Source organism: Ictidomys tridecemlineatus, chromosome 8 (assembly GCF_052094955.1).
Source record: "Ictidomys tridecemlineatus isolate mIctTri1 chromosome 8, mIctTri1.hap1, whole genome shotgun sequence".
Taxonomy (NCBI): domain Eukaryota; kingdom Metazoa; phylum Chordata; class Mammalia; order Rodentia; family Sciuridae; genus Ictidomys; species Ictidomys tridecemlineatus.
Genome location: NC_135484.1, coordinates 262,918 through 279,403, shown reverse-complemented (window position 1 = coordinate 279,403; position 16,486 = coordinate 262,918). Strand labels below are relative to the sequence as shown.

Below are 16,486 nucleotides of genomic sequence, written 5' to 3'. Positions count from 1 at the left end.
GCCTCAGTGTGGTCAAGAGCTTCAGTCCTCTCCTGGAGATGCATGATCACCTTGCCCAAGAGTAGACAAAATTGGACATTGTCTCAAGCTACCCGGAGTGTCTTCCCCCAGCACCCTGCCTGTGAGTTCTGACCGCATGACCCAGCGCTCGAGGGTGGGAGGAACATGGAGCCCAGCAGAGGGACACATGCAGCTGGCTCTGGAGAGTGGAAGCATGGACGGTGCTGGGCAGTGCAGGGCTCACTGAGGCTGGGGAGCATGAACTTAGGGTGGGCACAGCAAGGATGGCAGCAGGGCTTTCCCTAGCCGTAGTCCAAATGCAGAGTCGGGTTTAACCCAGGTATGTGGTCTCACCATGAAACCAGTCTGGAAAATTAGGACCAGGTCCCCCAGTGTCGAAGATCAAATACCCAAGAAACACTGGGGCAAGACCAAAAAGTAAATTTTATTAAGGCAAAGAGGGAGAGAGGAAGGGGGAGAGAGTCTTCTCCTTTTAAAAACTGACCAAAAGGGCAGGAGGAGAGTGTCAGGGGTGATTGCTTGTGTTGGAAAGTGTGTCCCCCCCATCGCAGGCTGTTAGTAACCAGGAGATGGAGGTGGTATCTACTCATTTCCTTTTCTTTGATAATCAGCTACCTGTCCTTTGCCCTGGCCTCAACAGCATAAAGACTATACAGAAGCAGAGGACACAAGAAACCACCTGCTAGGCAGAGGCTAAGCAGCGAGGACAGGCAGGCTGACACACAGCTGCACTTGCCAGGTCAGTGGGCTGGCGGTCAGGCCTGAAGGGCTACCAACTCTAGATGCTGCAGGGAAGTGTTTGAAGCTAAGGTCACGAGGGAGAGCAGCAAGGCTACAGGTGAAGTCAACAGCTGAGAAAGCAGAGAGCTAAAACCCTGAGAAGGCTGAAGGACCACAGCTTCCTGGGGGGGCGGGTGACAGCTGGATGGCATGAGATTCAGTGTGCTGCTGTAGGTCAGGGGGAACTTTTGGCGGGGGGGCTGGCCATGGCAGACCCTCCAGAACCCTGCTCCTGCCTAGCAGGAGTATCGGCTTCATCTCCTGAATGTGGACAGGCCTTTTTAGATACCTGCGTGAAAAGAAAAGGGCAAAACCGAGATGCTGCAGGACTTGAGGCAAGGCTGTGAGAGGGACAGGTCTGCTGCCTGCCTCTCCAGCGTTGGAGATGCTCGTCCTGCACCTCCGGAAGCCTCTCTGGGAAGAAGTCCACGCCAGGCTTGCAGGCAAGAGGGATGAGTGGGAGCCCATGTGTGGTGGAGTGGCCAGTGACCACCATGCCCAGCCTGAATTCCTGACTCGGTCTGGGCCCACACCCAGTTCTGGGTGATGCACTGTGCATGGTGCAGGGGCCACACCAGGCTGAAGATTGCACCAGAGAGTCAGGCACAGAGAGCTGGCTACTCATACCTGCTGTGACCGATCAGTGAAGACCGGGATGAAAGGACACCACTATTTTTGAGTGTAATTTGATAGCATCAGTCAAAGTTTTAGATCCAGCTATTTACATTGATTTGCACAGACACATACCATGTTTTAGTCAGCTTTTTCTCTGCTGTGACTAAAAGATCTGACCAGAACAATTTTAGGGGTGGGAGGAGTCGATTTGGGGGCTCATGGTTTCAGAGGTCTGTTTATAGACAGCAGACTGCATTCCTCGGGGCTCAAGGTGAGGCAGGACATCAGGGTGAGGAGTGTGGCAAAGAATGATCAGGAAGCTGAGAGACTCCACTGACCAGATACAAAATATATACCCCACAAGCACACCCCCAGTGAACCTCCTCTGGCCACACGCCACCTGCCTCAGGCCCCCACTCAGTTAATCCCATCAGGAATCAATTAACTGACTAGGTTAAGGATATATGATTATAAGGGTGAAATTTCTCCTCTAAACCTTCCTGCATGGTCTCACACATGAGTTCTCTGGGGACACTTCACATCCAAACGCTAACACTGTACATGTATGTAGCAGCAGAGTGTGGTTCGTGGAATGTTAGATACAGAAACATTCTGCCTAGCTTTGGGTCCCCAACAAATTAACTTCTGATTCTAGAGGACATTTTTTCAATAATATGAATGCAGGAAATGAAGTCTTGTGCAGCCCCAGGCCACGCCACATACGGAGCTGTGCAGGGCCTGCACCTCCTCCATCTTCCTGGGCCTATCCCATAGGGACACAGGCCTCCCAACAGCCTATCTCTTTCTTCATAAACATCCCAATTTACTGAATGTTGAAATGTCTTCCAAATTTAAGAAAATGTAAATTATGAGTAAACGATCTTTGCAATTAAAAATTGATACATATAGATTCTATCAGAAAACTAAGCTCAGAAATAACTTATAAACAATATTAAGACTACAAACCATCCAGTGCCCTGGTTTTCAAATGGAATTTAGGTCACACCAACACAGCTTAAGCTTGTGAAAAGAACATAAATATTTTATCGATGAATCAGAATTTAGGTACTACAAAGGGAACTGTCTTTCTCAGAAGTCCATTTTCAGTCTAAGGGGTGAGAAATTTATTTCACAGAAACACACACAAGCAGCAAAGAAAGAGGATTTCTAAAGGCAGCTGTGGTTTCAAAGGAGCAAGAGAATGATCAGGAAGTGGATACTCAGGTACATGGCACTCACAGGAAAAGCGGGAAACACCTGTTTCCAAAGCCAGGAGGCAGAGCTGTAGACGCTGCGGACTCACATGAAGCATAAGCAGGCACATGGACATCCTCAGCAACAGCTGCACCGAGTGGCCACTGGGTTTTCGAACCTAAGAAACACAAATGTGCTCAACGTCTGCAGATCACACCCTGCTTTCCAAGTACAAGACAAGCAGCAAGGGGGCTCCGTGCAGGTGGAGTTGCTGGGCGGGGCGCTCCCTCAGGTGCAGAGGGAACCTGGGCGTCAGTGTGCTGGGGGCTTGAGTTTAAACACAGCAGCAACCAGAGCCTTTCCAGAGCTGTGCTGTGGCCTGGGAAGGACCCTGACAGGGGCAGCCAGCGCTCAGGGACCAAGTGGAGTCTTCTCAGCCTCACCCCGAATGCTTTCCACCTCCACTCCCCAGAGGTGAAGCTCCTACAGGATGGGGGTCCAATTTCCAATTCTGGGGTTACTTGAAAATTCTGTGGAAAGAGCTACTCTGAACTTGGATTCATTTAAAACATTTTTTAAAAACAGAGGCTCTTCATTGCTCAGAGGAAAAGAGCAGTGGGTGTACCACTCCCAGGGTCATCGCCCTGGGCCTCCCATCTGGCTGTTGAGAACCAGCCTGCCCTCGTGTGCCCCTTGCCTGCCCTGCCCCAGCAGGACAACTCCCACCAGGAAGGTATGTGTACTTGTGTCTTCCCTTTCTTCTTCTTCTTCTTTTTTGGTACTGAGGAATGAACCCAGAAGCACTTTACCACTGAGCCACATCCCCAGGCACCTACTTAAATTTTTTTTATTTTGAGACAGGATCTTATTTTGGTTGTGAACTTGTGATCTCCCTTCTTCAGCCTCCCGAGTTGCTGGAATTGCATGCATAAGCCATCGTGCCCAGCTGTTCCTTCCTTTCTTTCAAACATTTCCAAGAACCAAGAGAAGAAATAGTTGGAAACTTGACTTGTTAGAATTTCCAACGAGAAAACAATTTGTGAAATGCCACGTGACTGTCAGATACCACACGTCCAGCGCCTCGCAGGGACATGGGAAAGTATCCTCACAATGTAGTGTCCAGTTAAAGAACAGGTGAGGTCAGGCGCCAATCTCCTGGAGAAAGACGTCAATCATGTGTTACGTAACGCAGAAGTTAATGATGACTGTTCTGGGCCGTACAATCAAGAACAACCCGGGACACATGGGGAGAAGTCGTTGGCAAGGGTCTTTTCTCTTTTCAAGTGAACTCTGGTCCCACAGCCACTTTCCTTGCAGGTGCAGCTGGGCAGGGTGGGGTTCAGTGCTGCGTCCTCCTCATCTGAACTGCAGGAGGCGAACTTGTCTTGAACTCAGGAGACAAATCCAGCAGCATGTGAGCCCTGGGAAGCCGGGCACTTGGCAAGACTCAGTGGTAGACTGCTTCTCCCGGCACTTCTGGGGATGCAGGTGGGGACACTAGTACCTCCTCCACTGGTCATGATCGTGGGTTCTGCTTCCTGTACCAAACAACATGACATCCCAAGTCAGAAACCTTCCTCACAATCCAACAGAAAGCTGCATGTTTCTGAGCTCACACAAGAACAGAACTTTACTCTCTTTCCAGCTGTGGCCACCAGGCATTAAAATTTTGTTCTACAACCATCCATTAGAGTGGAAGCAGTCACTCCAGAGGTCGTGCTATGAGTGGAAGCTGACATCAGAACCGCCCTCTGAATACCAGGTCCCACCGTCTACACAAAGCCCTCTCCCAAGATGGCGCTCCCATTCACAGGGCTCACAGACAAGAGTGTGTGGCTGCTGAGCCCAGAGCTTCTGTCCCCAGCCCACAGGGCACTGGCTGCTTTCTGCCTTTCTGAGAGACAGGGAATGCTGAGAAAGGACCTGGGCAGAACCCTCCTCCTGGTAAGAAAGGTCAGAGTTTTCCTAGCTTAAAAATAACACTTACCTACAAATTTCATGCCTACTCTTAGTTTTCTTCTGGCAAAAGGAAGCATAGCCCCACGGCCACACCTGACAACCCCGTGTGAGGGCTCTGGCTCCAGAAGGAGGCTGGTAGCTGAGGTGTGTTGAGAGCCATAGCCGAAGGGGCCCCAGCAAACTTCCAGCTGCCAACTGTTGGCTCCTCTGCAGTGATGCTCATTGGGCTGTTTCCCTGCCCTTTCAGACCACGGAGCTGCTCACTGGGGGACTTTTTTGGCTCCGCCCACGCGACCCAGCCTATCGGCCTCAAGAGCAGGAGGAATGGGGGAGGTTGAGAGGCTTGTGGGAAGCCGGTGGTGGCAGTTGGGCTCTGAGGGTTTTCCTGAGGAGCTGTGTGGTGCGGTGTGTGTTCTAAAAATAAAGTTTGTTTCTTTTGACAAGTGGCTTCTGAATTGTGCCCAGCCAGACTGCGGCATTCATTAGCCCAACGTCTCCCTCTACGGCATCGTGGGCAAATACCCAGTATTCTACCCCTTTGATACCTAGTTTTGTTAAACCCTCCTCCTATGGGGCAATTCCTTTAAAAATGTCCTGTTTGTTCACAACTATAGCATGTTTTTGGCCTGGCATCTAAAACCTGTTGTACTGCAGCTGCCACGACTTGCCCTTGTTCATTAATGTCTCTACATAATTTAACATATGTGTTTAAATCTTCATGTTTCCATGGGCTAATGACTTCTCTGCACCAACGATTCGCTTGCTCATAAACCAGTTGTTTTATTAATGGCATTGCTTGTTCTGTATTCCCAAAAACTCTGGTAGCTGTTTGAATAAGCCTATCTACAAATTTAGTGTAAGGTTCATTAGCTCCTTGTATTACCTTAGATATTTGACCTTGTAAACCTCCATGTCCTTGTAAAGTCTTCCATGCCCTAACCGCATCTACAGCAATTTGTATGTATACACCAGGATCATATGCAATTTGTTGCTGCTGATCCTCATAAGGTCCCTTTCCTGACAACATATCTAGATTTCTCTGAGGATAACCAGCTGCTGCATTTCGCCTAGCCGTCTCCTTGCAATGACCCCTTATGAGCCTGCTGGTGTCCTCATGCGACCACCAGGAGCCCATCCCTCCTGGGCCCACCCCCACTTTACCTCCACAGAGCCAGTCTGCCGGCTCCTTGCCTCTCTGGACTCTACTCACAGGGCTATCTTTTCCTGACCACCCCGCCTGACAAGTGCCCACAGGTCCAGGCCCTGCAGAGCTGCCACCCCCACGGGTGCTCAGTGCCACCATCACCCTAAGCCTGCACTGCAGTATCACAGGCCAGAACAGCTGCCCGCAGGTGGAGCCTGCAAAAACACGATGGCCCTGGTCTCCTGTGGGACCAGCAAGGGCTTGGGCTAGGACAGGCCAACGTGCACACAGAGGCCCAAAGAGTTGCTGCCCTTGCACGGGCACCAGGTTGCACACTCCCTCCAGCCCAGGACATACCTGCTCTCTGCCCTAGGGAAGGCCACTACTGTCTTTAACTAGTTGCCTGAGGAGGACAGGGTTCTGGATACTGTTGGTACTCTCTGCTAACTGCATCTGAAGAAACCAACTCTGTTTCCTACCAAAGCCAGGAAGAGAGGTTACCGCCAAACTCAGGAATGCTCCTGTCTCTCCACAACCACCCAAGGAAAAGAACAGAAAACTTGCAATGTGGGCTGGGGCTGTAGCTCAGCAGCAGAGCACTCGCCTGGCACACATGAGGCCCTGGGTTTGATCCTCAGCACCACATAAAAATAAATACAATAAAGGCATTCTGTTCACCTACAACTACATTAAAAAAAAAAAAAAAGCAAAGAATAGAAAACTTGTAATGTTCTCTGGGGCATGCACTCAGCCTGAAGGCCATGTCCTGGTCAATCCTGGTGCCCGGAAGATGGCTGCTCATGGGGGTTTTGGTGGGGTTTCTTGCTTTATTATTTTGAAAGCAAATACACTGAGGTAAAAGTGACTATTTTGTTTTTGATAGGAAATGGTTCCACGTAAACATCAGGTAAAACGCTATAATCAGGGCCAGGAAAGAAACACTGAAATGCTTGGGACAAGGCTCAGAATGGCGACGGTGATCCCAGGTAAGTGCTGATGAGGCAAGCACAGCTGTGCTAGGAACCTTGAGTGCTGGCAACACCCGAGGACCAGAGCGGTCTGCAGGCTGGCGGTAAAGGAGTGGAGCCCAGCCTGCAGATGGGACCTGCTGTGGAAAGCCGTGGGCTTCCTCTGGAGACTGCAGCAGGTAAGAAGGCCTGCAGCCTTCACTATGCCGTGGGCGGCAGGCCCAGGCACAGAACTAGGGCTGGGACTGGACCTGTCTTTGATGGCCGCCCTATGACACCCACCCCACCTTCCTCTATTTGTCCCTTTGGGGTACCACTGATTATTGCTCACCCACTCTGAAAAATCAGGATCAAAACTGCAGAGCTATGGGGACAGAGTTTCCTGATGAAAAGCATGAAGAACCTGGGAAGTCACCCAAGATATTGTCCCTCTCAGGAGACCTGGTGACTTCCAAGCAGGGCTGTACTCTTCTCATCAGGGGTAGTGTGCTGACCCTGCCTGTAGCACACAGCCTCTTCCCTGCCCTGCTGGCCCGGTCACCACCTATCCTCACCTAGGATCTGGACAGAGCAAGGAAAGGGACAATCCAAAGCTAAAAAAGTGTAAGCACAAGGTCACCTTCCTCAGCACTCTTGGGCAAGTGTGGGGACTGCTCATTGAAAAGCTTGGAAGTGGGGTAGCTCCTCACCTGGCTGGGAGTAACTGTGGCTTCTGCAGGGGAGACCCATTCCCATCGGGTCAGATCAGCTGGCTCAATGTGAGGCCACCAGCTCCTGCCACAGTCTAGTCCCACCCGGCTTGCATGACTGGCTTCACCCAGGGGCCAAAGCCTCAGTGCATAGCCCTGACCTTCATTGGGTGCCAGGCTCCCTCACCCCAAGTGGCTACTCCAAGCCAGCCCCTTGCTTGTTTCAAGCCATCGTGTACCACGGCCAGCTTAACACTGGTAACTAAGGCCAAATGTCCTGCCCTCTTGTCCTCTGCAATCAATTTCAAGTGCTAGGTCCTTTCCTTCTACAAACACAGACCTCCTGCTCCCTGCTGGCCATCCCCTCTCTGCCCCATGTCCCTCATACACCTGGCAGCTGCTCCCACCCCCATCAAGTCTTTGCTTATGCATTGCTAGTGGGGAGCCTTCTTAGATTCCTCACTGAACTAGCAGGGGGCAGGTCAGCCAGTGAGGTCTGCATTTCATTTTGCACCCAGCTCACTTGGAACCCTATCAGCCTTACAGACTGAGAAGCCAAAACACCACACTCTTCTCAGGCAGCCCACACATGCTCTGCCCAGCAGAGACAGATGGATTCTACAGGCCAGCACCAGCTGGCCCATGTGCCCTGCAGCAGGACCCAGGGCTACCCATGGGTTGCACCATTGCATTCTAGGCAAGTCAAAGGCCTTCTGGTCATTTGCAGGGTCCCTGTTGGTGGTTTAGTCCAGTGAATTTTAGTATCTCCTAAATTAAGAGGAAGCTCAAGTATGCTGAACAGGAAGTTATACTGCCCAGGCAGATGAGCAGATTGCTTAACTGGCAGTGAGGTGGCTGTGACCCTCATGTGTGTGCTACACTAGAGACCATGAGAGAAGGCAGGTGACTGAGGAGGTCCACTTGGCCAGGGAGGCCCAGGTGGCAGGCAGGATATGGAAGAGCAAGGTCTGCAGGTTTCAGCTCAGGGAAATGTCCAAGCAATCTAAGCCTACATTGGCAGAGCCCTTCTACTGCCTGGGGGTGGGCCCTGCAGAGACACCTATCAGCTCTGGTGTTTGCTCAATGTGCAAACCAGGACAAGAGGGCAGGACTCAGCATGGGGCAAGACTGCTGCTCAGATCCCCGAGGCAAGCATCTGTTCTCAGAGGTGGTGCCACACACGACAACTGGGTTAACGCTCAAGACCTACTGTGCCCGAAAGTAAACTGAGCCATGTGAGAAGCTACCACACGATTTAGAGGTTAGAAATATAAAAATATCATGAATTAAAAGTGTGCATGAAAGAATAAAATGATAAACTTTAGATAATTCTGAAGTCTATAAAGTTTGATTCTCTAAACTAAGGAATCTGAGCTTAAATAACAATGAGGTTTTCTATGTATTTAGATGTAAATATTACATACTAAATTCAGCAAAATATGTGCACTAGATACCTGGGCTACATGTACAAGAAACCAAGGATAAGGCTCATCTCCCACACCACATTTACGTGTGTGTGTGTGTGTGTGTGTGTTTATCCCTCATGTATATGACTGTGACATGAACACGACCAGCATATTCCTATTTGTGCTTCATTCTTCATTAGAAGGGTGAACTTTTGACACGTAACTCTGTAAGAGCCTTTGTTAAGGAAACTCCAAAAGTTGGGTACTTAGGGTGATGAATGAAGTGGCCGGGAGCAGACAGATGCCCACACACGACGCGTCTCAGCAGTGAACCGCACACTCGGGACAGGAGGAGCAGTTTGGCCAGCCCCTGCATGGAGGCTGGCACACATGGCTTCTTACCTGGACCCTGGTCTCTCCACGGCTGTCCTTGCCCAGAATGGCCACACGCAGAGCTTGTCCTGTGGGAGCTGGAGCCCTGCCTTCCCCACCTCCCTGTGGGAACACAGTCAGCATGTCAGCATAGCACGCTTGCCCTGCCCCAGGTCTAACAACATGGCAGGTGGCACCGAGTCAGCAGTCCCCACGTGTTCGGTTGTGGGTGCACAGACAGGACTACAGCACAGGAGCTGCTGCAGGGAATGTGGTCCTGGGCCAAGGGCCGAGGGCAGCAGCCAAACATGTTCCTTCCAAAGGAGGTCTCAGGTTCACTGGGGCCCCGAGGGCGATGAAAAGAGGTATGGGCCCCACCTCTGAATCCCTTGACCAACTCATCTTTGGGGACGTTCTACCTAGGACTTCATGAGCTCCTCAAACTCATGGATACATACTTCACAGTTTTCATAACTTCCAAACCCTCTACCTCTTGCCATCTGTCTCTACTAGAAGCCCTCACTCAGTATTATTTCCTTTGGTGTTCTGGTACTCCATAGTGATTTACAAAGACAGAAGTTGAGATGTGGGTGCTACACTGCTGCTTACAGCTCTGGGCCACATGTACCAAGCAGCATGGCCTTGGCCAGTGTTCCTTGGTGTCTCAGGCACAGCCCCTCTTCTGCATGGAGCCACTTTGGACACAAGGAACAGTCCACAGCCCTTGGGGTTCTAATCACCAGTAAAGGAAGAAGACTGACTCAAGGGTACAGCCACATGCTGCCAGAGTCATCCTGGCTCCCCTTCCGGCACCACTTGTGTGGGCCCAAGATAGCCTGCAGTCTGCTTCCTTATCCCCATTCTCTGCTGCTGATAAGGACACCTTCCTAAATGGTATTTCTTTTTTTGGTACCAGGGATTGAACCAAGAGGCACTCTACTATTGAGCTAAATCCCCAGCTGTTTTTGTTTTTTATTTTAAGACAGGGTTTAGTAAGTTACTGAGGCTGGTCTTGAACTTGTGATCCTCCTACATCAGCCTCCCGAGTCCCTAGGATCATAGGTGTGCACCACTGCATCCAGATAAGAGCAGTATTTCTGACTGCATCACTTTAAAAGCCTTCAAAAGCTCTCTTGATTTGCACTGGATAAAAATGTCAACTCTTAAACGTGGTAATCAACAGTCTCCTGTATCCAGCTCCTACTAACCTTTCCTGGTTCATCTCCCACTGTGGTGTTGTACCCAAATCTAACCAGTGGCCTTCCACCTGCTTGCCATGGCTCCAGCACTGAGCTTCCCTGGCGAGCCGTGACTGCCACCCTTGCTGCTGAGCTACCTGTCTGTAACGTGTCCACTGTATCCGGCTATCACATCACACCTCCAGCTCTGGAGGTTTCTGTGGGGGCAACGCTGGATCCACGCCAGCATACTGAGCTGCGTGTGACCCTGTGTTCATGGCTGTTGACTCTAGAAGCCAACTCAAGGGAGGTGGGCTCTGGGGAAGCAGCCATGCAGCTGTGTGAGCAGGCAGCAACCTTAGCACCAGGCATCTTCTCACAGCACACATGGACAGCGTGACCAGAGAGAAGTCTGGGTATGCAAAGCCCAGTGACAATGGTCACCTCAAAACACCTGGCACACAGCCTTCAGCAAGGCTCTCTGCCATCTGTCCCACTCTTGAGCAGTTTGAATTAGAAACACATCCATCCATAGGCAGGCTGAGCCCCAGACTGTTGACTACCCTGAGAACAGTAATGCAGAGATGGTAGCACAATTATTCTGTAGTGCTTTTGGGTCTCAAATTCTACCCAACTGCAGCTGTTAGGTTAAAGCCAAAAAATGGAGGAAAGGTTAGCAAATGGATAAAGGCACCACCCTTTCCTGGTCTGGGGCAGCTCCCCACCCACTGTTCTCCCTAATGGGTCCACACTCAAAGTCAGGAGGACTGCACACTTGAAAGGATGGGTGCTCCAATCACACACAGCCTCCAAGGTGAAGTCTGCAAGGCTGCTGCCAACTGAGGCTCATGAAGATGGCCCAATGGGCAGGGTCTGGGGTGAGCTCTCACTCCATCAGCAAGAACACCAGGCTGCCAAGGGTTCAGAGACCAACCAACCAAAGACAGGGAGAACAACCAGACACCCACCAACAAGATAAGCAGTGGGGTGTCCCACACCACGATACACAGAAGCATCCGATCAGTGAGATGAATGAAAAGGAATACACCTTTAGGTCTCTCGAGTGTACCTCCTAAGACCTTGGGTCACTGCTGGTGAAGGTGCGAAGGGATGAAATGGGTTACAGAACACACGCTGGCCACACTTCCCTGACCTACAATGCTCTGTTAAGGAAATAACACACGGAAGCACTGTGAGCCACAAGAAAGATGGAAACAGTTGCGAAGCTCTGAAGGGAAACTGAAAGCCTGTGGCCATCTCAGAGCCACATGCTAGGTGCTGCGTGGCAAAGCCACATGGAGAGTGGACCTCAAAGCTGAAGCACAGGAAAAGCTCACGGCAACCAGTCCTCAACACTTGTCCCTCAGGGTGACAGAATGAGAGGCTTTTATGTCTCCTTTCTTTCTTTATACTCTTAAGCTTTTCTTTCTTTCTTTCTTTTTTAAGAGAGAGAGACATTTTTTAATATTTATTTTTTAGTTTTCGGCAGACACAACATCTTTATTTGTATGTGGCGCTGAGGATCGAACCCAGCGTCGCGCATGTCCCAGGCAAGTACGCTATTGCTTGAGCCACATCCCCAGCCCAATACTCTTAAGCTTTTCTTTGTTTTATAAACACTCCCTGGTGATCTATGTCCTTGGAGAATGTGGAAGGCAGGACATGCACAGAGACAGCTCCTCATCACTCAAGAACAAACGGCTCCCTTCTGAACACTTTCTCAATGGGACTGAATTTAAACCATTTGGTAAAGTCCTATCCCATCAAGGTTAACCTTTCCTTGCACTTCTATCCACTTCTTTTTGGAGTTCTTATCAATAAACCACAGAAGTGACTGGGTCGATCCTGGGCCCACAACACCCAGTGACAGGTGTGCTGCAATGCCCATCCCTTGCCCACCTGTGTGGTGTGAGCTCCAGTGCCCTCTGCCCACAATGCGTCGGTTCTCCTTCATGCAGGCCTTGCAGACCACTGCTTTCAGGTTGTGGAATCTGGTGAGCCAGGACCTCTGCAAACAGATCAGATGCAATTGAGAGCTAGTTCTGTGTCACATAAATAGCAAGGTCACACCCACGAGGGGCCCTGTGCCCAAGGACACTGCACCAGCAAGGATGGAGGCCTGACAAGAGGGCTTGGAAGTCTGCTCCCTCATACCCGCTGGCAAAGCATCAGTATGCAGCTGTGCCTGTTTCGTCTTCCATAGGTCAAACCGACCTGCAGCCCTGTTGTAACCAGCTGGGTGACTGCCACACAATCTGGCTGAAAAGCCTGCGCAATTAACACACCTTGTTTCCCATCTCCGTGCAAGAGCACTCACTGGGGAGACCAAGGTCACAGATAGCGGCAGATGGGGAGGCAGCACGCTCTCTCCTTGCAGCCTCCTCTTACTAGTGAGCACTCTGCCTTGTATGCCTGGATCCTTGGGCGCTGGGTTCGATCCTCAGTATCATATAAAAATAAAATAATGATGTGTCCACTGAAAACTAAAAAATAAACAGTAAAAAATTCTCTCTTTAAAAAACAAACAAAACAAACCTGCTGTCACCTGTGCTGGCCAGGGACCAGGTACAAGAAAGAGGCCTGTGACAGGACTCCCAGCAGCACCCTCTGGCTGTCTCCTGTAGCCTCTGTGTCAGTGATGCCCATTCCGAGGCACGCTTTTCCTCTTATTCTGCTTTTGCTTTCTGCTCTTCATTTGGGCTGCTCCCAAGTTCTGAATACTTAATAGCCCTATACCACCCTGGACATTTTTTCTTTTTTCGTTGAAAAATGATGGTGGATGCATTACCAAATGTTTCCCCTGAAACACTCCACATGAGCTAGGTGTGAACCTTACTTAGAAGTCTTGCAGGAATGGGCAGCAATGGTGCTTAGAAATCTGGAGCAGCACATGACTTCAACAACATGGGGAGCCTCCAGGGGTCAAGGTTCCCAGGCTGGCCTGGTGTTGGTAGGTCCCTCTGCCGGGAGAGTGAGCTGCAGTGCACATCTGGTGCTATGGAGAGCAGCCATGGAAACAGCCAGTGCCCCAAGGTCAGCCTGGGATAGTGGGGAGGTTTCTGGGGAGCACGTTTGTTTTCCTGAAGCAACACGCCCATTAGGACTGACAGCTAGTTTGTCTTCCGATGTCAACTCCAGGACTCTGCAATTTCAGGTTGCTGGATTTGTTTTCGAACGTGCAAAAACCAGAACTCACATTTTGTTCCAAAAGAGCCTCCACAGAATATCCTTTTTCAGACTGTAGGTACTTCAGATGGAAAAGCTTCCCATCAAACAAGTTCCAGGGCATGAACTCACTGGTCTTCCAGGGGAAGCCACACGCACTATTGACCAGGGCGAGCGTGGTGAGGCCGCGGACAAGAAGGGAACCCAGCTGCACAGCTCTGGGGCTGATGTACTCGAGCTGCAGAGACAGAGTGAGGAATAGCAGTCAATACCTGGGGCAGTCAGCAGTGGCCACCAGGTCAGGCCCTATGGTCTCTGCTGCCTTTACCATAAATAAACTTAATTTAATAAAACGCTTTTTGGAATCCATTCATGTAACCACTTTTTCCCTCATCACTGTGTTAAGAAAGTGAACCATGGTAATTTTTTTTTAATATTTATTTTTTAGTTTTAGGTGTACACAATATCTTTATTTTACATTCATTTTTTAAAAATATTTAGTTTTTAATTTTAGGTGAACACAATATCTTTATTTTGTTTCTATGTGGTGCTGAGAATCGAACCCAGTGGCTCAGCATGCTAGGAGAGCGCATTAACACTTGAGCCACATCCCCAGCCCCTTTATTTTACATTTATATGGTGCTGAGGATCAAACCCAGTGCCTCCTGCATGCTAGGCAAGCGCTATACCACTGAGCCACAACCCCAGTGCTCCCCCGCCAACCATGGTAATTTTCAAGTGTTAAATCAACCTTGGATTACAAAAATAAATCTGCTTGCCTATCATGTCCCATAAGCTTTTACATATTACTAGACTCAATTTGCTTTTTTTTTTCCTTGGAAATTTGAATTATTTTTCATGAAACAGGGCTAAAATGTTCATTTTTCATCATGCTGCTGTTAGATTTTGGTATCAAGGTCCAGATGAACTCATAAATAGTGCTTAGAGAGCCTTCCCTTACCCAGCTGCTCCTCAGGTCTGGGAAACTCACAGGAGCCCTCTGGCCTGGAGGTCTCTGTGGAGCAAATTTTCTACAGACAATGGCTCAAGCAGCCTGTCTCCTCACATGTCACTGGCACAGGCCCAACACCCGGAGAGAGGGTTCCACTGACCTGAGCTCTCCTGTACCAGCAGGAAGTTCTCCCACTGCATCTTTATGTGAGCAGTGTGCTATGTACACTCCTTCTACTGGCAACTGAACTTCTCCAATTCTTACAGATTCTCAGAGGTTACTGATTTTACTAATTTTTTTTTCAAAAAGTTCTTTAGATACATCCTGCAACTACATGCAGAGCCAGCCCTGCTCTAAACACCCCACCAGGGATTGACTGTCTATCAAAATTAATGGGCCTACTAACTCACCAACTAACATCCATAGCTTTCAGGAGAGCTCACTCCATGCTGTAGATTCCATGGTTCTGACAAATGCATAATGACAAACTCCCACCAATAAGTGTCACACAGAGCTGCTCCCTACTCTAGAAGTCCTGGGCGGCCTTACTCCTCCTCCTCCACCTGAGGACCTGTGACCATGCAGGGTCTCACACACAGAGCAATTTCAATCAGCTTCAGTTTTAGGCCATTCCAGCCCTCAGCAGTGAACAACAGGAAAAAAAGGGGAAGGGGTTGAAAACCACCAATCCTTTTCTTTTCTCTCTCAGCCCCAAAAGAACTGGAAAGGACAGTCTGGCACAGCAGTGAGCACCCACCCACCCTTGTCCAGTGTTGTGACCACCTCAGTGGGGATGACTCTTCCATTAGCCATGTGTCTTCAGGACTCGCTGTGCTCATTGGTCCACGGATACACATGAACATATCCATATTTGTTTCTCTCTCAGTTTTAGCATTTTTATGATAATTACTTTTTCTTATCTTTTGAGGGTTAGGGCTTTTGTTTTGCATTTTTTCCCTTATTTTTCTCTCCTCCTCTTTTCAGCTAAATTCTCTTATTCTTTCTCTCTTCATTTACTTTTTTTTCTATTTTTATTCTCCTACTTTACAATCACCACTTGCCACATCTCTTCTGTATTTACTGTTCACATTTTGAACACTCTAAACTCTTCTATCTTCTTACCACATTTTATTTTCTCTTAATGAATTTCTTAAATAGTTTTTTTAGAACTATTTGGTTTATGTGACTCCTTTCCTCACCACTCATGCTATTGCAGTTATTAGTGCTGTGGAAGACAGTTGATACCTGCTTTTTATTTCAATGCTAGATCTAGTTCATGGTCATTTATTGTTTTTGCTGCTGGCAACCCTACCATTCCTGTTTTTGTGGTAATTGGTGTTGTAGATGTCATAGTAGCAACATAGTAGCAACATAATGCCATATGTTGTTTGCTTTTGTTGTTGCTGTTTTGTTCCCCTTTTCTGTGAGATTTTGGGACTCCACAGGGACACTGCGAGTTCACAGGATGGAGAGTCTACTGCTAAGCTCAACTCAGCCAAAACACAGCACACCTTGCGCCCTACACAGATGACATTCAAACTCTACTGCACTCCAATATAAAAAAAGGAGAAAAAACAAACCCCCAACTAACAATTAGGGTGGAGTGGTAGCTCTCCAGTCCCACTCATGGACATCCACTGCCACGGCAAAACCAGAGTTAACACCAAGGCTGGGACACCAGACCTAGGAAGAGGTCTCAGTCTAGATTGTGAGGACACACTGGCAAGAGAAGGCCAGTACATGAGAGAGAGAGAGAAGTTCATTCCAACAGATGCCTAAAACCCAGCAGAGGAAATCAAGAGATATGAAAATACAAGGTAACACAACACTTCCTAAAGTTCACAATTCACCAGCAAGTGACTCTAAAGATATTGAAGTGAATGCAATACCAGATAAAGAATTTTAAAAAATGGTTGTGTAAATGATCAATAAATTCCGAGAAAACACACACATACAACTCCATCAATGAAGTCAGTATAGGATATGAACAATAAATTCGATAAGGAGAGATACAGAAATCTTGGAAATGAAAGATAATAATAA

The 16,486-nt window shown here is 49.0% G+C and overlaps 1 protein-coding gene across 5 annotated transcripts in view; it reads right to left on the bottom strand.

Annotated features, from left to right (window-relative positions):
- Nucleotides 1-425: 425 nt before the first annotated feature.
- Nucleotides 426-16,486, bottom strand: part of Fam120b (family with sequence similarity 120 member B) — a 66,820-nt gene continuing 50,759 nt past the window's right edge. For 4 of the 5 annotated variants that reach the window (XM_021721481.3, XM_021721482.3, XM_005342495.5 and 1 more), the window contains 4 exons: nucleotides 13,523-13,729; nucleotides 12,226-12,334; nucleotides 9,179-9,271; nucleotides 426-4,148 (listed from right to left, as the gene is read on the bottom strand). In XM_021721481.3, the coding sequence (XP_021577156.1) occupies nucleotides 4,108-4,148; nucleotides 9,179-9,271; nucleotides 12,226-12,334; nucleotides 13,523-13,729 (450 nt within the window). In that variant the 3' untranslated portion in view covers nucleotides 426-4,107. The remainder of the gene's footprint in view (nucleotides 4,149-9,178; nucleotides 9,272-12,225; nucleotides 12,335-13,522; nucleotides 13,730-16,486) is intronic. The other variant, XM_040283627.2, reaches the window with a different exon arrangement.